General features: G+C 51.0%; 2 protein-coding genes across 3 annotated transcripts; one reads left to right on the forward strand and one right to left on the reverse strand.

The window, feature by feature from the left end:
- Positions 1-222: 222 nt before the first annotated feature.
- EMC8 (ER membrane protein complex subunit 8) lies at positions 223-16,321 on the reverse strand. Its single transcript, XM_082677928.1, has 5 exons — positions 15,884-16,321; positions 7,732-7,808; positions 2,306-2,375; positions 1,510-1,604; positions 223-998 (listed from the first exon to the last, which is right to left on the reverse strand). The coding sequence occupies exons 1-5, from the start codon at positions 16,112-16,114 to the stop codon at positions 839-841; spliced, it is 633 nt and encodes a 210-aa protein (XP_082534054.1). The 5' UTR covers positions 16,115-16,321; the 3' UTR covers positions 223-838.
- Positions 16,322-16,447: 126 nt separating this feature from the next.
- COX4I1 (cytochrome c oxidase subunit 4I1) lies at positions 16,448-24,132 on the forward strand. Of its 2 annotated transcripts, none has more exons than XM_082677174.1 (5): positions 16,448-16,591; positions 17,758-17,831; positions 22,110-22,277; positions 22,870-23,001; positions 23,889-24,132. In XM_082677174.1, exons 2-5 carry the CDS (start codon positions 17,759-17,761, stop codon positions 24,023-24,025), a joined length of 510 nt encoding a protein of 169 aa, XP_082533300.1. In that variant the 5' UTR covers positions 16,448-16,591; position 17,758; the 3' UTR covers positions 24,026-24,132. The 2 variants fall into 2 exon arrangements, with proteins under 2 accessions (XP_082533300.1, XP_082533301.1); XM_082677175.1 differs by having other exon boundaries at positions 16,452-16,566.
- Positions 24,133-24,396: the final 264 nt, after the last annotated feature.

Below are 24,396 nucleotides of genomic sequence, written 5' to 3' on the forward strand. Positions count from 1 at the left end.
TCTCTGGAAACTGTGGCATTATTCCCACGTGTAGAGTCGTGGCAGCTACGGAAGCCTGACAGTAGCGGGGGGGGCGGGGGGCGGGGGCGTGCTGTTCGTAGCTGCTGACACCAGCACACAGCTCTCAGAAACTGCTCGGCACCCGCACGCTACGTGCCTGCCCAATCCCAGGTCTGGATGATATTAACTCAAACAGGATGAAAACTCACACGCACTCTCATTTGGGTATAAGATCTGGGCCTTTTTTTTTTTTTTTTTTTAAAGATAGTTCATAAGCCTTAAAAAGTATTCTCTCCAGGGCTTCCCTGGTGGCGCAGTGGTTGAGAGTCCGCCTGCCGATGCAGGGGACACAGGTTCGTGCCCCGGTCTGGGAAGATCCCACATGCCGTGGAGCGGCTGGGCCCGTGAGCCATGGCCGCTGAGCCTGCGCGTCCGGAGCCTGTGCTCCGCAACGGGAGAGGGCACAACAGTGAGAGGCCCACGTACTGCAAAAAAAAAAAAAAAAAAAAAGTATTCTCTCCAGATTATAAAAGGTTAAAATCGTTTAATAGGAACAATCTCGGACAAGCAGAAATAGCTTTGATTTAAAGAATTATAGCAACGTACAACTGGGAAGGACTCCACAGGGATGGTCAGGTGGGACAGTCTGTGCCTGTTCTCAAGGCTCTGCATTAGAAAGACGACTGATGGGACACTGTGCCCTCTTGCAAGGCACATGCCACTTCTGAAAACTGTCAGCTTTCCACACGGGCTATGAGAGATTTTATTTACATTTAAAAATAGCTTTTCTCCTTCAGTGTAGCGGAAATGCCCAGAGGCCAGTCACTGAGATCCCTCCCTAACACAGGTGCAGAACAGCTTTATTGATCTCTGGGTTTGTCCAGTCATTCCGAATGTCATCCAGGTGATTATCAAAATCCACGAGCGCTTCATAGGACCGGCTTTCCAGGAGTGATGCCGAGATCCTCTGGGCCTCTGGCCAGTCTTCACAGTAATCGCTACGAGGTGAAACAGGAGAAATCAGCCTCTTAATGAAAACCGGCGGCTTTTCAATAGAGTAAACAGGAAACCAGCCACATGCAGAGTGGTATAAAGGAAGACAATACTGAACACTAGCAAACACGTACGTTTAAACACATGAAGATGTACGTAAGGAATCTGAAACGTGAAAGACTCACCCTCCACATGAAATTCTGAAAAAGCTGGAAGTAGATGACTGATTACAAATAAACCGAGCCAAATGCCTGGAAAGAGGGTGTGGCTTGGGGAGGGGTGCCCTGGGGTTGGGGTGGGAAGACCCTCGAGTGACACTCAGGTTGTCCTGACTGCTCGGAAACCCTGTAGGCCTCAGTCCTCCAGGGGTCGAGGAACATGCATGACTTCTGTGTGAGGTCTGCACACTCCTCTGGGGAAGACGCTAACTTAAAAACGCTTTCCTGTGGGAGCTGGGTGCCCGGAATGGCACCAGCACACGTGGCACGTGGGCCATCCCGGGAACGGGGCACTCACTAGTGAGGGTCTCGGCAGCGCCATTTGTTTTCGTGGTGTTCGTACACATGGATTGTGGGTACCACGCAGTCCATCGTGAACTTAGTGTTGTCTACCTGCAACGAGACAAAGGACATGCTCGTGAACAGAGCCAGCACTTCTGCTGCAAGTCCGCAGGCCCTTCCTCGTGGCTCTCCCAGGACCAGTGTCAACACTGCCCGTGGCCGAAACCCCACCTCACAGCGCATGACACCACGAGAGCACGGCCCAGGTGCACTGTGTCATACCGGAGAAACACTAAGTACCTTACCGCTTTTTCACAAACGTGAAGCTTCCGAACTTTACTTCTGCCTTCCCTGTTAGAATCCCACCTGAACTGAGGTGTACAGGCTCTTGAGGAGAGCTACTCCCCTCCCTGGTTCCCTCCCCTGCTCCCTCAGCCGTGCCAGCTAACGTAATCCAACAGTTCTCACACTTGAGCGTGCCTGAGAATCATCTGGAAGCTTACTGAAACACAGACTGCTAGGCCCCTAGAATCTGCATTTCTAACAAATTCCCAGGTGGTGGTGGTGGTGCTGCCATGGGGACCCCGCTGTGAGACATGCTGAAGTGGAACGACCCCCACCCCTGGAACTCCGTGCGCCGGGACAGCAGTGGCGTGCGGTTGGGAGCAGACTGCAAAAGGGGGCCACGGTCCGATGAAGTACCCGCAGGAAGGAAAACCGCTGACATCCACAGATAGAGCTCCACGTCAGCAAGAGGACGCTCAGAAGCCACCCGCACACAGAAGACTCCGGAGCGAGCGAGAGCGACTTACCATGATGAGAGCCGTGTCGCTGAAGCCCTCGGCGATTCTGGAGGCCACCTTTTCTGCAACCTGGTTTGGACTGTGAGAGAAGAACCAGCGAGGTTACCGCATTCTAGTTAACGCCGTTCAACACTGTCTGCCTAAGGCAGAGTGGAGAGCAATGATACAGAGACCAAGGGCACCAGTAAGCTGCCCGAGCTTGTTACACCCGCCCGCTTAAGTAGCTTCTGGTGACTGCGTTCCCCCTGCAGTGACTGGTGAAGATGGGGAATGCTGCGTGGGCCATGTGGGGCCCTTCCCCCAGCAGGAAGCCCTGGGAGGGGGTCCTGAGAGGGTGTCTTCTAAATGGAAAGGCTCCCTGGACCCCGGGGGAGAGCGCCACCCAGGGCCTGCGACAACGGTGCTGCTGAGAGCTGCCCCAGGCCAGCAGCCTCCAGGGCCCACCTCCTCCATCTTCGCCCTCAGCCGCTGGAATGGGGTCAGTTGCTTTTCCTTTTTTTTAGTTTTAAAAATTCCTAAGCCATTCCAGATCTTCTCAGTGCTCGTGAGCCTTCCCTGGCTGGCTCTGGCCCTGCGCCCACCGCAACCTTGATAAATGGCAACTTTCCACCTTACGTCAATAGGGTGACTTGGAGAGCGGGTCTCACGCGTCCCTGCGCCCCCTCCTCCCGCCCGCAGGCCCATCCACTCTGACCTCCCCCTCGGGGCCTTACTTAGCTCCCTTCCCCCATAACCAGCCCAGCTCTGATGTCAAATCTGAGTCTTTTCCTTTTTAGGACAAGAAAATTAACCGGTTCTGTCCAGCCACGGTCCAACTTCTCTTCTCGCTTTCAACCATATTTCTTCAACCTCTTTAGTAAGCTGACGATCCTGTCCCTGTCGCTCCATTTCCTCACTATGCCGTGCAGGCTGGCGTCTGCACCCTCACCCCGGAGGGCCAGCACCCCGAAGCCTCCCCACCGCCTGCCAGGCTCCCAAGGCCCCGCGGCTGGAATCCGGGGCGGCTGGAGTCCGAGGCGGGCAGGCCGCCTTGTTCCCAGTTTCTCTGGCTGAGGTGACCTTTCCCACTTCTTTCCAGCCCCGCTCCAGGCGCCTCCCCTTTGCCTCCTTCATTCTCCCTGCCGCCCGCCCCCTTCAGCCTGTCACCAGAGGCATGCGTTTCTAAAACTGCCTCCTCACCGGTCTCAATTTCCAGGCTCTTCTTAGAAGATAAAAGCCCCCCGTGCTCAGGCTGGCAGACCCAGCCGCTCTCGCCACGGGACCAGCTACCGTTCCCACCCCCGGAGCAACGCTGTGTGCCTTGCATCCCAGGGAACTGTCTGCGCGTCTCCTCCTCACACGCCCCTCCTCCCGCTCAGACCTTTCCCGGTCTGGAATGCCCTTCGGCGCCCACCTCTGCTTACTCAATTCCCTCCATCTTTAATGCCCAGAAAACACCATCCTCTCTGGGACGTCTTGCCAGCTGCCCCAGATGAGGTCCATCAGCCCCCTCTCTGAACACTTAAGCCTTGGTATGCAGTTGTCTTTTTCCGCATCTTTTTTTCCTGCACAACTAGAGTCTCAGCTTTCCGAAGCAGGGACAGAGCCATAAAGAAACACACTACACAATTACGATCGTTTCTTTGTGATTGAGGTGAAAAAAGCTGGTTCAATGCTTTATAAGAATAAGTTTATCTAATTATGCTATTTTCACTTTTAAAATTGAGAATGTATAGAGATGTGTGATTATTTACCTGCAGTATCGTGTTAAGAAAAATGAAACAAAAAAACAGTTTCATAGAGAAAGGGCCTCAGGGATTCTTGTCCCTCAGGTCACCCCGGAAGGCCCTCAAAGTGAAGGCAGCGCTTCACAGGCGTAGCGGGACCTGCTGACTCACCCGCCCACTGCGGAGAAGGCGCACCGCGCTCCGAGTCTCTGCGGGTCCTCGCTCACTCACACCTTACGTGCGAAGGGAAACGAAGCCAGCGTTTGCTGAGAGCGTGATCTTCTCCCCAGGAGCATTTGCCACAAAGAAACTGGCAAAATACTATTATCCTAACGTTTATGATTATCACAGTGCTTGGTGACTTTTATTAGGAAGGGGATCGAGAAACATTTATTATGTTTCATTTCAGGTGCCCCCAAACTCACACTTAACACGTGTTCTTCTGAAACAACTTAAAACTTCCAATAGTTAATGAGTTGCCAAAGGTTTTCAAAGAACTGCCAATTTTGTTTACCTCTTATTTGTATTTCACACTTAGTCTCTAACACCGACCTGCTCCACTCCTAATGTCAGACTGTCACGTTGTGACAGTCAGGTCAGTACTTTGTTTCCAACAGGCTGCGCAAGTCCTTGTTCCTGTGAACAGTCGGCTGCCAAACACAACGGCGGGGACCCTGGAGAAGGAAGCCGCTTGCCACTCCCCCTTCCCAAGCCACACAAGACTAGGCATCTACCTGTGACTGAGAGCTCACATTTACATCTAAAAGCTCTTTACTGAGCTTCTACCTCAGGCCAAGGCACTGGACCTGGTACTGAAATCTACCCCTCATGAAATGTTTATCATGAAGCAAAGCTCCAGCAATTATGAAATGATCAAATGAAACTTGATGGGATAACCTGAAGTTTTTAGGTTACAAACACCTTACAGTTCTTTTAGTTACAAACACCTTATAGTTCTTTTTCTCTGATTAAAACAGTGACTGAATGATCCTTTTTTAAAAAAGGTAATCTCAGGACTAGTAACAGGACCGGCCTCTACTTGGAATCAAACACAAAGTTAATAAGCACGCTGCACGTGGCTTCGCTCTGCCCTCCTCACTACCACTCTCCGAGGGATGAACTCTTTAGCTCCATTTTACAGACAGGACCACTGAGGCCAAAGTGGTGAATCAGTAAGTCACTGAGGACTTGAATGCAAGTCTAACCTGGCTCCAAAGCTTATGCTGTGAGACGATGTGAATCAGCTGATGTTTCTGAAAGAGGAGCAAAATTTTAGCTAGGTGAGGCTGAAGAGAGAAGGGAAGGTTTTCTAGGTAGAAGCAAACGGTACCGAAGAAGGAAGTCAGCGTGATCCCAGCTTCTGAGTTTCCTGGCTGTGTGGCTTTGGTGCAGCGAGCGTCTCTGGCTGGAGTTTCTTCAGCTGAGTGCCCTTGTGAGGATTCGAAAGGATGACACCACGAAAGCCCCAGGCCAGGCACAGTGGTAGTGACTGGAGGTTTACTCCAAACACGCTGCGGGGGTGGATTAGATCCCGGAGTATGGCCGAGGCTCACGGGGTCAGAAGGGATCCAGAGGGTTACTGGACACACTTGTCTCACCGCCCACCACACTCTCTACAGATCTCACCAATGGCTGGTAGGCACTTAGACACTGGCTTCAGTGGGAGAATGAAGACCTCCTGAGCAGAGCAGGTGAAGGACCTGGGAAATTCTAGAAGGTGTGAAGAGCATGAAAGTGGTGTCTGAGCAAGATGATTCTAGGCTGGGCTGCAATGAGGTCCGAAGAGAGGCAGGACGATGAAGAGGCCATGAGCCAAGTGAGGCAGCGGAGGGGAGAGCCTGTGCGGGCGCGTCTGGGGGCGGGGGAGGAAGGAAGCCAGCGCCATCCCCTCTGGCCCGGTCTCCTCTCCTTCCTGCGAGAACAGCTGCGGGACAGGGAAACCTTCCAAGGACAGCTCCCCGCTGCTTACAAAAGAGAGAAATGCCTCACAGCCGTCAGGGTGCCCTCACCTGCTGGCGCCCCCTCTGTGCGTGCGCCCCACACTCCTGCCGGTTTCCACCTGGTGTCTGCATCACGCTGTCCCCGCTCCGCACTCTTCCCTCTGCTCTCCACGTCTGCACGTGACAGGACCCTGCCACGTGCAAGCATCCAGTTCAAACGACACCCCTCCCCGGGGGCCCCTCTGGTCACAGCAATGGACTCAATGCCTGCCTGCTACTGCTGGACAGCCCTCTGTACCGCCCTCCCGGCATGGGGCCTGGGGGCCTGCACCACAGGCCTAGGTTTCGGTGCCTTTTGTGTTCAATCCAGCAACTCGAGGGCAAGGCCAAGAGTCCAGCTTGGCTCAGCGCAGAGCTTGGCCCGGGACAGGCTCTTTGTGCCCTGCAGCCTCTTTCGTGTAACAAAGACCAAGACTGACACCGGCCATGAACAGGCCATGAATACCCCCAGCTCATCAGGACCCGGGAGGCAGGGGGGCTCAAGAGGAAGGCGTGGTCAACAAGAGATGCACCTGAGAGAGAGCCCGACCGGCAGCGGGCGGGAAGAGCGTGGGAGCCAGGCTTCGGAGGGCGCCCCTGCGCCGTGGCCCACACAGAGGCTTTCACAGGAGTCTGCGCCCGTGACCCTGTCTCCCTCTGAGTCCCGACTGGGCCCAGTCCTCTAGGGCAAAACGGCTTCCATCCCTGAAGTGTTTCATCAGCTTATTGTATTATGGCCCTAACGCTGTGAGTCCAGCCTCTTCTTGCCTTTGCTGGGCAAGTGGATGTGACTCCAGGAGACACTTCGGTCTGGGGTCCTTCACCGCGTCCCAGGCTGCCTGGCCACGTGAGGGAAGCGTGCGAGGGCACCCTGGCTTCTGCCTCTGGCTTTCGGCTGGTCAGGGTGCTGATTCCTCTGGGACTCGGCCTGTGAGGTCCCATCAGGCTGGCTGCTGGTCGTACCCCTCGACCAGAGGGCACTCTATCCTCGGGCGGGACGTCTTGACCCAACCCCCCTCACCCCTTCTGGCAGTGCAGGTACCAGCTTTTGTCACCAGCTCCAGGTGACTGCACCCCCTCTCCTGAGTTCTCTTACATACCGTTCACACCTCTGGAAACAACCGCCTTATTAAGTCCTCCACAAATTATCCTAACTACAGGGTGTCAAGTGTTTTTCTGCTGGGACTTTGACGCAGAAATAAAGCAAAGACCTCAGCTTTGCTCATTAGTGAGAATCACAGTGGGTGCAAATAGCCGGATAAAAGAAACTGGAACCTAACATGAAAGAAGCAGCAAACACCGCATTTTCATCAAAGTATCAGACCTTAAGAGCACCACACCTACAAGTTACTCTTTTTTTAACCCCCCAAAAGAGCGGAGTTCTTTCCTAACACTATGCCCCACATCATTCCCACCTTGGGAATGGGAAGCAAGACACAGCTGAGTGGGGATAGAAACAGGAGGCCCTGGACTGTTGCTTTCATTATATGAATTCCCTTCAAGCAAAATAAAGAAGATACAGAACAGAACGTTAATATAAATGTTTAGAATTACTAAAGTTTAGAATTACTGTTGTTTGGAATTACCCATACCACAGTCCCCCTGGAATATTATAAACAAGCAAGGAGGGCCCAGAGGGGTTCTAACAGATTTTGCATCCTGAGACCACAGAGGTCAAAACGTGTAGCAGAGATCATCTCCCTCACAGTATCATTCTTTCAGACCACAGAGGGGTTTTGCATGGACATACCTGGCATCCTTTACTCGCTCGTTAGCTTGATAATAACCAGCAATCACATAGCTATTATCTTTGCACCATGAATCAATCTGAAAGAAGAACAAAATTTGGGAAGAAAAGGTGAATGATTTTCCCTTAAATGTCAAGTCTCAATAAACAGAGGGAACCCCCCCCCCCGGATGCTGGGACAAGTCAGATATAAGCCCTGTATCCTCCTCCCTATAAGAATGAAATGGGGGAGTTCCCTGGTGGCCTAGTGGTGAGGATTCCAGGCTGTCACTGCTGTGGCCCAGGTTCAATCCCTGACTGGGGAACTGAGATCCTGCAAGCCGAGCAGGACCGCCAAAACAAAACAAAACAAAACAAAAAAACAAGAATGAAATGGGTGTTCAGGGGAAAGAAGGTCACCCCAATTTGCTTTCCACAGTCCACGTGAGGCCAGAGAAAGCAAAGAAGAGCCTGGGCTCCAACTCTCACTGAGGTGGGGTGTCTTCCCACAGAGGAGGACCCTGTAATGACTGGGAAGGGTGGGGCTGGACATGAGGAATGACCTCCTCCCCCAGTCCCAGCAGAAGGCCCCAGTGCAGACACATATTAAATGGGTGCAGTGCCGCGGGTGAGGTGAGACCAGAGTTACCCACCTTCTCTGACATTATGAAGCACTGAGGCATTCTGGGGCTTGAATAAGCCTTAAATCAATCCTTCACAGATAAGCAAACTAAAAAGCTCGGACAGGGCCTAAGTTTGCACAGCCAGCTAGCACAGCCAGCCTGGGAATGTAAGTCTGTTTCAAAGCCACCTGCTTTAATACCGTATCTCCGTATTCCTAGCAACACACCACGAAAAATCCATCATGCCGGGATGCGGGGCAAACAGGCACGCGCGTGCACGCGCACACCCTTCTCTGTGGCATGTTTTTAAATGGGAGCATGGCAGCGGATTTTTAAAGTTTTTTGTTTTATAATGCCACTCTTCTCTCATCAGATTTAGCATCCTGCAGGTCTAATGCTATTATTAAAAGCAACAAAAGGTCATCCTGTTTTGCCATAATGGAATTTTAATAATACACTGCTGTAAATTCTATCCTCAGTCTGCAAAAGAAGAGATAAAATTGATCCTCGAGTTTTTCAAGGTAACTGGTTAAAAATGTTTTTCTTTTCTTTCTTATTTTTTTCCTTTTTTAAACATAGCTCTACTGCTCTTTTTCTCAAGTTCTGTTTTGGGTCTCCAACAGTCTCCTTTATGACTAAAAGCAGACATTACAGAATGGTTACAGACCAAGGTTCCCTCGCTCACACAAGGATTAGAATAATAATTCTGGCTTCCTAAGAGCTCACAAATTACCACATTTGGCCAAAACCAGGGCTCAGTGAACGAATTAGACGTTTTGGTCATCCACTCAAAAGACGAGAGCCATGTCTACAAAATATTTATAACGGCTCTTTCACTGTAACTTTGATGCAAATTATTCCACAATTACTTATATTTTGTTTCTATCACCTCTTCAAGGAATGAGTTCTAGAAACTCTCTCTTGCTGCTTACAGCAGCAAATTCTTTCATTTCTTTCTAAATGTATCTCTATGTGGTATCAAAGGGCATAGCCCTGTTCTAAAATTTGGCATTTGGTCCCATTCCCTGAACTCAAACCCATAAGTTAGCCCATCCTTTAGTGTAGCCCTCTCAGCCTTTGTTTCTGATCAAAGACTGGTCTCTTGAGTGTATCCTCACTTGAGGTGACCCTCACCCCTGCCCACTTGGGTGCCCCTCTCCCAGCCCTGTGGTGTGGGCTGTTCTTATAGCCAGAGTCACAACTACAGATGGTATCCCAAGTTTGGCTACTGTCCTGGCTTCCTAATGCCCTTGTAACAAGTCACAAAAACTTAGTGGCTTAATACAACACAAATTTATCTTACGGGTCAGAAGTCTAAAATGGGTCCGCTGGGCTGATTCCTTCTGGAGGCTCTAGGGGAGAATTCGTTCCTTGCCTTTCCCGACACCTAGGGGTCACCCTAGGTGTGGCTGGTGGCTGTACCACTCTGACCTCTGCTTCTGTCACAACTCTTCTCTCTGACTCTTACCCTGCTGCCTCTTACGAGGACCCTTGTGATGACACTGGGTCCATCAGACAATCTAGGATAATCGCCACGTCTCAAGATCCTTAACTTCATCTCATTTGCAGTCCGTTTTACCACGTAAGGTTACACGTTCACAGGTTCCAAGGATTGAGGTGTGGACATCTTGGGGGGCCATTTTTTGGCCCACCACAGCTACGTTTAATATAAGATAATTATTTTCTGCTGCTGCTATCCTGACCATCCCCAGCAGTAGTCCTTTTTTATGGCCATGCTGCGCCAAGCTCATGGCCATGAGCTTGCGGGATCTCAGTTCCCTGACCAGGGATCAACCCGCGCCACAGCAGTGAAAGCCCAGATTCCTAACCACTACGCCACCAGGGACTCCCACAGCAGTCTTTAGTGAGCAGTCTAAGCTCTCCCAGATCCCTTTCCTGGGCTGAAGGTATCGGTTCAGGACTCTATCCTTAGCAAACACATGGTGGCACCTTATACCTGCACTCAGAGAGCAGAGGAGTCACTTGACATGAAGGATGATTCTTGTGACACACACAATGCACACCTCAACTTACACTTTACCTAACGAGGGGTGAATTCCTGTATGTAAAACTCCAAGGGCCTAACCAAATTCCAGCAGAAAAATAATGTCAGGACCTTGAACTTCTAGTAGAACTCTTTTTTAAAAAATTTTATTTATTTAATTTATTTTTGGCTGCACTGGTTCTTTGTTGCTGTGTGCGGGCTTCCTCTAGTTGCGGGGAGCGGGGCTACTCTTCGTTGCGGTGCGTGGGCTTCTCATTGTGGTGGTTTCTCTTGTTGCGGAGCACGGGCTCTAGGCACGCGGGCTTCAGTAGTTGTGGCTCGCAGGCTCAGTAGTTGTGGCTCGCAGGCTCAGTAGTTGTGGCTCGCGGGCTCTAGAGCGCAGGCTTAGTAGCTGGGGCGCACGGGCTTAGTTGCTCTGCGGCATGTGGGATCTTCTTGGACCAGGGCTCGAACCCGTGTCCCCTGCATTAGCAGGCAGATTCTTATCCTTTGCGCCACCAGGGAAGCCCTTTTGTTTTGTTTTTTTGGCAATGCTGCATGGCTTGCGGGATCTTAGTTCCCTGACCAGGGATTGAACCTGGGCCCAGGCACTGAAAGTGCTAAGTCCTAACCACTAGACCACCAGGGATCTCCCTAGTAGAACTCTTTGAAGAGGCTGTCCCCAAAGTGAACCAGGCACAAAAGCTCTGGCTTGGCTTTAGAAACCTTTCAATGATTCAAAAAAGAACGACCAAGTTAAGTCTGGATGCCTGTTGACAGGCACGCACAGCCTGTCCGCAGCTGTCCAGATTCAGACACAAGTGGCCCACAGTTGAGGAATGGAGAACTGGCCATCAGAGCCCACAGAGGGGGCATAAACAAGTTTCAGTAGAACCAGACCTCATCGGTGAGAGTGACCCGGCGGGCAGTAAGAGTCAGGGTGTGGGAGGACGCGAGCAGTGTGGACAGTTGGGAGGGTGGGGGTGGGGCAGGCAGCTCTTGAGGGCCCTCAGAATCCTGAAGTCAGCCCAAATGGCAACTCGCTCCCTCCCAAGTGGGGCCGCACAAGGCAAAAGAACTGAGAAGCTGTCTGACCGCTGTTCTCAACGAATCCGCTTCCATCTTCCTCACCTTGCTGCTAAGATGCCCTACTCCCGTGATGCATCTTGTGAACGATCAAAATGAACAGGTTCAGGACAACACTCTGAAACTCGTCAAGTGACTCTGAACACAGGGTCCAAATCCTGCATTTGCTTATGTAGTTTCTTTTAGTTTTCAGAGGGAAAGAAGGACACTTTCACCTTGGCATAAGTCTGCCACCCTCTGTTCAATGCCCTTTCAGGCTCGTTCCATTCCAGACACATAGGAGAACAACTGAAGGCCCTGGGCCCAACTCATCCGTTCCCAGTTAGACTGCACAAAGAAAGCAGCTTCTCTCAGCAATCTCGCTAACATTTGCACGTATGAGGCACCTTGTAATTTTCAAAGCACCAGCACCACCTCAGGTGGCTATGTAACAGCCATGAAGTAGGCGAGGCAGGGAGCTGATAAGAGCCACCCCCAGCAGGGCGCTGCTCCCGTGTTTGCCACTTACAAGCCTCCCTGTCTGCAGCAATGAGCAGGCCCTGGCTTCTAAAAGTAGAGGGCTTGTTAGTTTCACGAGAAGAAAAGCTCCTTCTCAAGTCGGCTGCTGATCCTCCTCTGGCAGGAAAGGAGCTGGCTCCAAGGAGGAAAAGCTCTGGAGGTAAATGGCATGGGGACAGAGGGTGAAGGTCAAGGGCAAGAACTGAAAGGAGAACCCAGAGCAGCCAGCTTCCCTCTCCCAGGCCAGCACGTTTATGTTCTGGAGAGAAAAAGGGGCAGGAGGAAGCAGGGGGCTGAGCCAAAAGCCAGAGGGGCAGCAGCCTGTGCAGATGAGTAGAGAAGGCACGTGTGGAGGCAGCAGAAAGAATTCTAGACCCAAGTCACGGTGACTAGACCAACCGGCAAAGAAGGAAGTCCTGGAGCAGAATGTAATGCAGAGCAGGTCCACGGCACCAGGAAGCCACCGACCGGGGAAAAGGGCAAAGAGGGCTTAGGGAGACAGCAGGTTTATGCTCATTTCCCTACTGACATTTTATGGATTTTTGCTTTTAGAAATAATTCCATCACTACCTACGTCAAAGGGTTATAAGGATAAATTAACAGGCATAAGTACTTTAAAAAAAAAAATAGAAAGCACCCAGAAATGCAAGGATTTTTTTTAATGGAAAATTATAATGAAAAGCCTTGCAAAGGAATCTGAGGCTGCCCTTTGATGGACTGCATATCAAGTCAGTCTTTCCCACTTATCAAAAATAACTCGATACGAAACTCCCTGAATAGAAACAAGCTGCGAGAATGAGGCCTCGTTTACACAGTTTCATGGAGTTACATGCTTTATTAAAACTGCATCTTCTATAGCTGATAAACCATGGCTCCATACACGGAGATTTTTTCACTGCCTTCAGGTTATAAAGTTGCTAAGTCACAAGCTGAATGATATAAACTTAAATATCTTAATTGTAATACAAAATTTGTGGATGGACTCAAACTGCAAATTTTCCTTTATAACTTTATTTTGAAAGTTATTTAATTTGTACTCAGTTGACATCTTTCTCGTATTTTTCAAATTCTGAGTCTATGATTCAAAGTTTTGATCAATAGAAGAAAAGTAAGCACAAACCACCACTGCTTGGCAAGGATAAAACGTTGGCTGTTAGTTTCTACTGTTTGAAAAGCTAAGCGCAGAGAATCTAGTTTGCACTTAATTTTGCTGGACAGCAGACACAAACACTGAAGGGCACATTTGGGGACATGCTGGAAGGCGAGTCTGGAGTGCAGCGTGCAGTGATGCAGGGGGAACAGGGTCAGAACAAGGCCTCAAGCAGTGCCCCTTAACAAGCTGTGGCAGTGGGCCTGCCTTAAGAGTCAAGGGCCCCTCTGGGCATCTTCCCTCCCCAGGTAAACGGTGGACACAGCCCTAATCCTTGGGGAAAATTCACGTAAAGGCGACTCCGAATGCAGCTGCTTACAGTTGGTATATTTAATTCGTTCAAGTATTGCATTTATATCTTGTAATAGGAACATAACCCTTTAACTCTGTAGAGCTTACTTAAGGATGAAAAGAATTAATCCTATTTTGACAATTCCAAGTGAGGCTCAGGTTTGCCTTTAAGATGCTCTTTATTTCTGATAGGATTTTCTAGGGATAAAGCAACACACCTTTTCCTCCTACCCACCCTGGCTCCACCTTGGTTAGTCTGCTGACTTCCTTCCTTCCACCCACCCCATAGAAACTGGAGTTCCTCAGGTTTCTGTCCATGGCTCTCTACTCATTGCACATAGTCCCAGCCAATAGGACCTGCTCTCATGGTTTCAAAAGTCATTGGGAAGCTACTGGTCCCCCATCTACGTCTCCAGCCCACCCATCTTCTGAGTTTCAGACCCATTTTTCAGTCGTCAACCCTAGGTCATTTTCCCTCAATGAATGGTGCCACTGTCCTTCTGATGCTTAAGTCAGAAATAGAGGTGTGTCACCCTTGCTTCCTTTTCCCTATGTCCCCACACGATTAGTCACGGAATGCTGTGGATTCTCCCTCCTGGCTCTCTCTGGTCTGTCTTCTCTGCTTCCACAGTGCACTTAGTTTAGGCCACCTCTCTGCCTCTAGTATTATATATACTCCCGTTTCCAACATCCTCTTTGCTGCAGGCTGGGGCAATCACTCCAAGACACAAATGTGACCATGCAACTCTCCTCCAGTGGCTTCCCTGTCCTCATGATGGAGCCCAAACTCCGCTGTGTGATCTGCAAGGTCCTCTACAATGAAATCTGCCCACTGCTCACCTCTCTCCATGCCAGGTCGCTTTATACTCTACACTCTAGCTCCTCCCGAAATACCCCTCCCCCCATTTTCTCCCGGTCTTTGCACAAGCTACTCCCTCTGCCTTGAGCGGTTTTCCTGCATCCCCTGAAGGAAGGCTGGGTTACGTGAACCTTCCCCACTTTCTGCTCAACTCCTCATACGGCACTTATGCTTCGCTACTGTACTTGTCCGCTTGGTACAAGTTCAACTGCGAAGCAGGTGCAGTGTTTGATCCATAGGCATATCCCTCCCCCAGCACAGGCCTGACACCACTGGACAACTGAATAATCCTGCATTGATGCTACTGGTTGATCTAGTTCCCGAAAGGGAATGCACTTCACGTATCCAATCGCCGCGCAATTCCCTTGATAACAAAATAATCAAGACAGGTGGTTGAGAAGACTTGAAGTAACAGACACATGCACACCCTAGGGATGTATTGGTACTGACAAGCTATTTCTTCAGGAGCTAAAATGGTTGATTTTATAAATATCATTTACTTCTTATCTATCTCCTGCCCCAAGATGATATGAAGAAATTCAGACAATGACTCAGTTTAAGAGGCATTCAAAGATGTGCCCAGTAAGCTTAGGCGAGGACCGTTTGTCTAAAGATACTTTCTGCTCGCCAAGACTTTACATGGGTGTCATAATTAGGTAAATTACAAAATGGATTCATTTTACTTGTTGGGAGGTATACAGAAAGGACTTCTAGCTACACCTTCTCAAACTTAACTAGTTTTTGCATAATCAACTAATTTTTTTTAGTATCATAGTTTATATGTATATGAAAAACTGCACCTCAAGCCAGGCAAGTCTGAGTCTACAGTTTATTTTTCCCTAAGGTTTCAACTCAAATTTATCGGTGGTCTTTTTTCCTTTATGGGACACCATACCTCAACAAGCACTGCCTAGGATTCAATGACCAGCCAGTCTATCCCTATGCCACATCTTTTCTCACTGTACTTCAATAGACCGACCAGTCGTGAGCAGACCCACAGAAGTGTGCGGGCTGGAAGGTATGTCTGCTCCGGCTTTTAAATTCCACAAACCTGCCATCTGCGGGTTTTAGCTTTTAAAACCACGGGTGCATTCTAGATGTCACTAAGGAGGACAGACGAGCTTCCCTTACAAAGCGCTCAGGCGCATTCTCGGGCCGCAGTGCCCGTGAGGCCAACGCTGCCTCTAAACGTGCCTCCACCCTCGGGGTCCGGGGCACTAACGTCGGAAGAACCGCAGCCTTTACACCCACGGCAGACACGGATCCGGCCCCGCGAAGGTGCGCAAAAGCCAAACCGCAGTATCAAAACTTCTCGTGACTCAAAATCCCAAATACAAACGCTGTCAAATCATCGCTCAGTTAACGACGGCTTGTTTCTATAAAGGATACCGGTGTGAGAAAATTAATGCATTATTCGTCGCCTAAAGCGTCTAAAAACACCCAGGACGGTTAAGATCGCTCCTGCGGCCGCTGCCACTACGAGCTGCCATCTGCGGGGCCTTGCTAAGTACAGGCAAAGGCCTATGCGCCGTTGCGGGTCGTGCGTTCGTGGTCACGGCTACCTCGGGGGTGGGTCTAGACTCCGGCTGGACCACTGGGAGCTTCCAGCTGGGACTGCTCGGAAGCTGATCGCCAGGCGGTCTCCTGCCCTGCTGATTCCGTGGCAGGACCCTTCCCGCGCTTACCAGGGTGAGGGCCACCTCCAGCATGGGGGCGAGGGCCAGGGTGCCGTGGAAGAGGGGTATACAGTCCACGAAGAGGGTGTGGTGGGCACCCGGGCCGCCCAGAGGAAGGTGCTCCTTGCGCGGCTTCTGCTTCTCGGCCACCAGCAGTCCGTTGACGGCGCAGTGCGGGTACTTGGCGCCGTGCAGCACCATCTTGCAGTAGGCCTGGGTGGTCAGCTTCACCCCGGGCATGCTGAGCCCGGGAGGGCCCCGGAGGCCCGGCGCTGGCCGAGGCCTAGATCCGCTGCCCGGCCGTGCGGCGCCTCGGGGGAGAAGTGGGACGAGGCGGCGGCTACCTGGCGCGGCCCCGCGGCTGGCGAAGGCCTCCACAGGCCAGGCCCCGCTCGGCCTCGGCTCCTCTCGACGCCGGCTTCCCCCCGGGAGAGACCGATGAGCTCACGTCAGTCTCCCCTCACGCCTCTCGCCGGGCGCCGCCGAAAAGCTGTCTCCCAGCGGCCGCCGGAAAGCAGCCCGGCCCTGCGTTTTACGACGTTCGCGGCTCCCCCCGACTTCCGGTCCTGTGACCTCCTGTGCGGTCGCCGCGGGGTGGGGTCCTCCTTGATCCCGTGGTGCTCCGCGGCGCGGCCTCGCTCTCTTCCGGTCGTGAGTACCCGGGGCGTAGAGGGCGGTCGTTGGCTGGCAAGGTGAGCAGCGGCTGGCCGGCGGCAGGTGAGGCGGCCGGCGACCGGTCTGCGTCGCGAGGCTGGTGAGGGTCGGGCGCAGGGAGCCGCCGGGCCTGCGTGCGCGCCGCGCGGCGCCAGCAGGAACCGGCGCTGGGCCTCCGGTCCCGGTGACATTGAGGCCGGCTGGCGGGGGCTCCGGGCTCCGGAGCTGCCCGGTGGCGGTCTCTGTGCCTCCCAGAAGCATCGGCCGGTCCTTGCCTGCGCTGCCGCGGCCGCGGGCTGGCTTCGGCTCTGACCTTGGAGCGTCCGCTGGCCGCGGGCGCGCACCCTAGGGCAGGTCGCTTTGCGGGCTCCCGGCCACCCCTTCAGACGGTGCTGCGCCACTGCCCCGGGTGTAACGGGGCTCAGGGGCAGGCGTTCGGCGTCCGCCCACGCGCGGGCCAGGCAGGTGGAGAAAACAAGGGAAACGGGAACGAGTTCAGCCCTGATTGTCATGCTTCTGCCCGTAATGGGTATTTTCTGAATGCGTTTGGCATCCTTTTCGTCATCGGTGGGGTTCCCTGAAACGTCCAGTTTTAAGGGAGGGGGAGGTAGGGGAGCTAGGCATGATTCAGTGAAGGCCCAGGTGAGAGGGGGGTCATCCAGGTCATTCGTTGTCCTGCAGGGTTTGGAAGTGGCCCAGGGCCCTGTTTGCAGCCTTTCTCCCGGGTTTCCCCTTCCTGTCTTGTGCACACATTAGGTCTTAAACCAAATAATGAATGCAGTGCGTGCCACCGTCCCTTTGAACTGTTGACTTTTTTTCTCTGAACAATGGAGCCCATCATAGCACATTCTAGCTTTTCCAGAGTCTCCTTTAAAAATATTTTTCTCTTTGCTTTGTAAGAAAGCTAATGTTTAAAAGACAAAAGCAGAGAAACGATATGCAAAATAACCCAAAAACCCAGTTTTCTCCGAATTGCCTTAAGTGCATACATATGGTGCTTGGTTTATAATGAAGCTCCGTTAAGACGTGCTGACTGCTGAGAAAAAAAAATCTCATCCTAGGTTAATTTGTGAATTCAGAGTCAGTAATGAAGAAGGGATCAGTTATGTTAGTGGGGAGAAGAAGAGAAAAGAATTGCATTGACTTCCAAAATGCATTGGGGCAAAAAGGAATCATTCCTAATAGGTGTTTACGCTTATTCATAGGGAAGGTACGTTTTTGTCTTTCAGAATGTTGGCTACCAGAGTATTTAGCCTAATTGGCAAGCGAGCAATTTCCACTTCGGTGTGTGTACGGGCACACGGTAAGTGTAACTTTTCTTTTTGCTCTGCTCTGTTTAAGGCCCTGTGCTGGAGTTTCAAACACAGAGGGCTGAGATGGCTAAGATCCTGATCACGCTGTTGAGGAACTTGAGGGGAGGTATAAATATGTTAATGGGTCATACTTCTAGATTAGAGAGTTATTTATGAATCATATTGAATTCTGGTCTGAGTCTTTGCTTAGACTGGTATTTTCCCCCTTTTCCTTCCCTTCCCATATTTTCAGGTTCAAGTTCAAGTTCCACCCCTTTTAAGAGATCCCCACTATACCTGACTTTAACACTCTCTCCCTCCGACAAAACTCCCAGCCACTTACCTTGAACATGGTTTACATTATTGGGACAATGGAAGGGAAGGAGCTTGGAGTTCCTCGCCTGAACTGGGTTCAATCTCATTTCTACCTTGGACTAGTTACTCAAGTTTAGGAATCTGTTTTCTCACCTGAAATATATGTAAACAGCTTAGTGCAGTGCCTGGCACATAGCGAGGTTAGTTTTGCATTTATCAAGCACTTCTTTGTACTTGTCACTGTTAGGCACTTAGAATAAAAGAATATGAGATATGAAATCATTCCCCAAGGATGTTTGCAGTCTGGAGAGGGAAGATACATGAAGGCAGCGTTTCAGTAAGAGATGGACCCTGAGGAGGAACATTTAGCCTGGCCTCTGGGGTACAGGGGAGGCTTCTAGAGGAGAGGCCTTGCTCTGCTGAAGGGCTAGTAGCTTTAACCTCACAGCATTCCAGTCGGAGGGAGAACAAGCAGAAGGAGGAAATGCAAGTCAGCATGGCAGGTTGTGTTACTGAGGGGTCGAGGGCAAGGCTTGAGTGGTGGGTGATAAAGTCAGAGAGCAAGGCTTATGTATCCAGGGGCTCAAAAGCTGTTGCCTGAGTTGCTTTGTGTGTGAATTTTTCCTTAAAATTGTGTCCTTTAATTGGCAGTACTGTTGTCTTACGTTTCTCTATATTGCTGGTATTGCTCAGGGTAACACGATGGACATAGACTCTAAAACAGGTCATATTAGTAAGAGTATTATTGAAATATGTAATTTAAATGACTAGGTAATGAAAAAAATTAGTTGTTTAGTTAATACACGCAGAAAGAAGCACTGCTTCACTAAAAGCCTGGCAAGTCACGTAGGAGAGAAATTACATTTTGTTTCCATTTTGGTTTTGCTAATGTATTTCCTTAGCTTTTAGTTTGTTTGCTTAGTTTAGTTGGTAGTATAATTTACAGAAAGGAAAATTTATCTTTTCTAGGTGTTATGTTTCTATGGATTTAGGTACACTCACACAGTTGTGTAACAATGACCTCTGTCAGGACATACAATACTTCCGTCACCCCCAGGAGTTCTTTCATGTCCCTTTGGTCGTTCGGATCTTCTGTAAGAAGTCCACTCAAACCTCCCTCGGTGGCACTGGCCGTGACTTATTCTTAGGGTATTGCGTTAGGCAGAGGAGGTCGGATCTAGTCAGTCCCTTCTTGAAGCCCCTGCTGGCTTCTTGTGCCTGGAGTACGAACAGCGCCCAGCCTCTCTGGTCTTGTCATGTCAGACCCAGAGCGGCAGAGAGCAGCCCACACCAGCCCTTCCTGTGGGCTCAGGCTCCCAGCCCGCACGGGTGTGCTGTTCCCCAGATGCCCCGCGCGGCCCCCTCCTGCCTCAGCTCCACAGGTGTGGACGGTTGCTTCTTTCGAATCATCACCCTCCGTGCAGGTGTTGTTTTAGAACAGCCTTTCCTGACCACCTGTCCTGCCTTACCTTGCTTTGTGCTTCCGTAGAGACTGTGGATTTGGGGTAGTTTGAGTGTCGTCTGCTTCTAGAGCACCAGCTTTGGAGGCCAGGGACCTTACCGGGCTTGTTCATTGCCGCGTCTCCAGCACACGGTAGGCAGGTGGAGAGAAGTGCAGTCCATTAGACAAGTCGCGTCCTTTAATTTTAAAGTTTTAGTTGTACAAGTCGCACACGAATACATGAACCGGTTCCCCACATAAAATAGCACAGTCTGGAGCGCCATTGGTAGCCCTTGTGGGAAGTTCGGATATTTGTGTGGTGACACGTCTGATTGAGAGGGGAGCTTAGATTCACCAGATTGCCTCAGCAGAGGCTCCCCAAAATCCATCCAGTTTGAGGATACACATGCTAAAACATGCACTAGAATGCAACGTCTTTGCTTTTCTCTCTTTAACAGGAATGCTTGGTGTGTTAACCTTTACGTGTCTGTGCTCCGCACTCCCCTCCCCGCCCCCACTTACTGGGGACCAGGCCCAAACTGCTGAAGAGCCCTTGGCAGCCCTGAGAGCACGGATTGGCCATTCTTGTTCTAGAAAGTGCAATTTCATGCTTAGAGTGCTTGAAGGTTATGAGCATTTACGTCTTTGTAACAGCTTTATTGAGATGGAATTTACATAACACATTCCCCCACTAAAGGGTGCACTTGAGTCGTTTTTTTAGTTCATTCACTGAGTTGTGCCATTATCACGCAGTCAATTGTAGAACATTCTCATGACCCCAGTTAGCATCTATTTTTAATAACTCATGTGTAACCTGAGTGCTTTGTACTCCACTCATCATTTTGAGAGTTTTTAAATTGGAAGGTAATTCTAGCCATTTTCATCTCACATCCTTTTGGGATAAGGTCGGGTATAAATATATAAGTACGCTAGGCATTTGCAAGTCACAGATACGCACCTAGAGAAACTTTACTGTTTTAAGACTCAAGGTTTTATTTCACTACTGTTAACGTGTTTGGGAGATTTTAATCATTGGGACTAAGCTAAATAGAGGTGAAGCATTTTTGCAGGACTTCATACCTCTAAATCAGTTTGGAACACAACATTTTCTTGCAGATGTAGGGTAGAATTGAACACAGCTTTTTGCAGAGGGAAAACCCTAAATAAAATTGAAGCTATTCCTTTTTTTCCCTGCTGTCTGAACTTTTTTCCTCTCTACTGGAAGAATACATGGGGACACACCCACGTGAAGGCACTAAAATTTCTCACTTTTTGAGCAGAATCATCATTTTTGTCCTCTCCTCTTTCCACTGATAACAGCTTGGGTTTAACTTGCCAGGGGTTTTGTGTGTTTAGTTACACATACCTGTGAGTATCTACATGTAACATAGCTTTTTAAAAAGAAAACATAACCCTGATAGTGTTCTGTGACTTGGCGGGTACACAGTTGTCTTTCCATTTTGGGCACATGGATCTCTGTCATTCATTGTACTGTTGTAACTTGTTTCCTGCCATGCATGTACCACTGGTTCCCTTCCTCTGCTTGCCTTTTTCTTTTTTTTCCAGATCTCTCATTTCCCAACATGCTCTGTAGTTTATTGTTTGATTCCCACTTCTAGCACGTTGACACTGGTAGGCAGGAATGTTTGCGTTGTTCACTGATCACCCCAGGTTGGAGCCACGCTTGGCATACAGTAGGTGCTTGGTGAACCGTTGTTGAACAGGCCAAATGGCTCCATGATGGCGTGTTTCTAAGGAGCACAGCTTCTTAGTGCGTCCTTGGTTGGACACAGGTTGTTTGGTACTCTGCTGTAATAAGCAGGGGTGCAGTAACCAGCTTTTCATACATCTTTCTTTCTGAACTTTGAACCTTGTTTCTTTCATGAGATTTTTTTTTTGTTTTTTACGGTACGCAGGCCTCTCACTGCTGTGGCCTCTCCCGTGGCGGAGCACAGGCTCCGGACGCGCAGGCTCAGCGGCCATGGCTCACGGGCCCAGCCGCTCCGCGGCATGTGGGATCTTCCCGGACCGGGGCACGAACCCGTGTCCCCCGCATCGGCAGGCGGACTCTCAACCGCTGCGCCACCAGGGAAGCCCTTTTCATGAGTTGTATATTGTTTTTGTTCTTCCCTGTTAGTTGGAGTCCCTTGCAGAAGGGCCTGCACTTAGTCCGGCCTGCAGTCCAGTCCAGGGAACCTGAGCGCCCCTCTGAGCTCTACATGAACACTGGTCGTTGCTGGAAGTGCCGCCTTGTTAGCGAGGCCCCTGGCAGGTTTTTGTTTTGCTGTGATGAAGAGCGCTGCTGTTACCCATCTGCCAGCCTCACTGTGCCGTCTGGGCCCCTCGGGACAGGCCTGCTCCCTGTTGCACATGACAGTCCTGTGGCTATTTGGAATGGTGGCCACAGCCCCTGGGGTAACTGAAGTTTTCAGGGTGCACATACACGTACTTACTTTGGTTTTTAGAAGCACCGCCCTGTTTGTAACTCTGAACCCATGTGAATTTTCAAATATTTATCCAATGCATGTTTTAGGAAGTGTTGTGAAGAGTGAAGACTATGCTCTCCCGAATTACGTCGACCGGCGTGACTACCCCTTGCCCGATGTGGCCCACGTCAGGAGCCTTTCTGCCAGCCAGAAAGCCTTGAAGGAGAAGGAGAAGGCCTCCTGGAGCAGCCTCTCCATCGATGAGAAAGTGGAATGTGGGTATTGAAGGGAAGCAAGGGCAGCTTGCGTTGGCCGAGAATTCTGGTCCTGGGCTGCTGCTCAGAGCGCAGCGTGCTGGGGAGGGTGGGTTCCTGTGGCTCTGTGGGGCTGTCCAGGGCCCAGGCCCCTTTGTCCAGGCTTGTTGGCTCCAGCGCCCCCGGGGAGGAGCAGGAACAAGGATGCAGGGCTCTGCGGAGGGCTTAGCGTATGAGAGTAGCTTCTCGGGGCCTCCCTGGGTGGGACTGGGTTGGCTGTAAATTATTGATGGAAGATCAGCGAAATTTCGCTGTCAGGTAGGAAAGAGGCATGAAAGTATTATGGGCTTAAAAAGACCCTTAAACCTTAATCTAAAGGAGAAGGAATTTCACTGCCTTTTTGTGCCCAGAGTAAACTCCATAACTTCATGCATCTCCTTCCTTCCCCCTTACGTGTGCGTGGGTGCGTCCGGGCCTCAGGCCTGTGTTGTGTTCCTAGCTGTATGTTTGCCGCCCCCGTGTTGTGGGGAGGAGTGATGGAGCCCCGCGCTGCGGAGGGGCTGTCGGTCCCCATGGCCCTCTGCGCCTGCAGCGCTGTCCTTTCTGTCCCTAGTGTACCGCCTCAAGTTCAAGGAGAGCTTCGCAGAAATGAACAGGAGCACAAACGAGTGGAAGACGGTTGTGGGCGCAGCCATGCTCTTCATCGGCTTCACTGGTCTCCTCCTCATCTGGGAGAAGCTGTACGGTGAGTGGCGGGGAGAGAAGGGGCCGTGTACCCGGAACGGCTGCATCTTTCGGTGCCCAAGAGTGGGCCATGGGGCCTCCACACAGAATCGGCGCTTCCGTCCTGGGCTCCATCCCCAGCTTGTGTACCGGGTTTGAGAGACTGGCTCGCGTGAACAGAAGTGGTGTAAGCAGAGTCTGCTTTATTCTGAGCGGGCCACGCTCGGTCACGAACGGCTTCCTTTGTGCGGCCCGCCACGTATCCAGTAGTGCTTTCTCTGCTCGCCAGTCAGTTGTCAGAAGAAGGAGTAGTGGAGGTTAGCTCAAGGAGAAGGGAACGTTTACGCGTCAAGGGCTGCTTCTGCCGTCGGGGACTGCAGCTCAGTAACCAGAGTTCTGGGTCTTCGGACCTAGCAGTTTCCGCCCGGCCAGCGTTGCGCTGCCTGTGTGCTTGTTCTGGTGCTGCCTGTCCTGCGTTCTCTCTGTCCAGCCGAGCAGGTATCTTCCCGTGCTGAGCAGGTGTGATCCTGTGTTTGTGGCCTGCCTGTGGACGCGGGTCGGTGACAGACCTGTGACCCTCTGCTCTTCCCCCGCGTCACCTTTCGTTCTGTTTGTGCTCTGTGCTTGCCTGTAGACCCATTGTCTGTATCCTGGAGAGAGGACGCTCTGCTTTTAGCTTAAGTATTTTATTGCTTGCTTTTACAAACGAAGGAATAATTTGGAAATACTGAGTTGTCAGTGCCCAGGATTCGAAATCAGTGTGTTCGCCTGTGTGTGGCTGTCAAGTGGCAGATGACTGTGCTGCTCGGGTTGCCAGTGAGATGGGGGAAGGCCTCCCCCGTGTAGCGCGTTGGCTTGGAAACGCCTGGTCAGGACAGCGTTGCCTCACGAAGTTGTTTTGGACTGCAGTGTACGGCCCCGTCCCGCACACCTTCGAGGAGGAGTGGGTGGCCAAGCAGACCAAGAGGATGCTCGACATGAAGGTGGCCCCGATCCAGGGCTTCTCAGCCAAGTGGGACTACGACAGGAGCGAGTGGAAGAAGTGAGGGCCGCGTTCGCACGCCGGAGCCCCCCGTCACCTCCCTGCAGCTCCGCACGTTTACGGGAGTGTTCTTTCCCAGTACCAGTGCTAATAAACGAGCAGTTTACGTGACGTCCTTGTGGCTGCTTCTTTGATGATAACTGAAGGAAGTGAAAGCGTCGTTCGAAACACAGTAAGTTTCTCTCAGGTGTCCGTATTAAGTACACTTTGGGTATAAATGAACTGGCAAAAATAAGTTTTATTAGGGAATAGCATATAAAAACTAAAAATATACAGTGCTGTGGCATGGGATGTTTTGACAAGAGATTTTTATGAGAGTGAAATCCCCATCACAGTAGCCAGACTGACAGACCTCACCGTGGTCGCTTTTCTCCT

This window comes from Grampus griseus (genome assembly GCF_964374135.1).
Source record: "Grampus griseus genome assembly, chromosome: 19".
Lineage (NCBI taxonomy): Eukaryota > Metazoa > Chordata > Mammalia > Artiodactyla > Delphinidae > Grampus > Grampus griseus.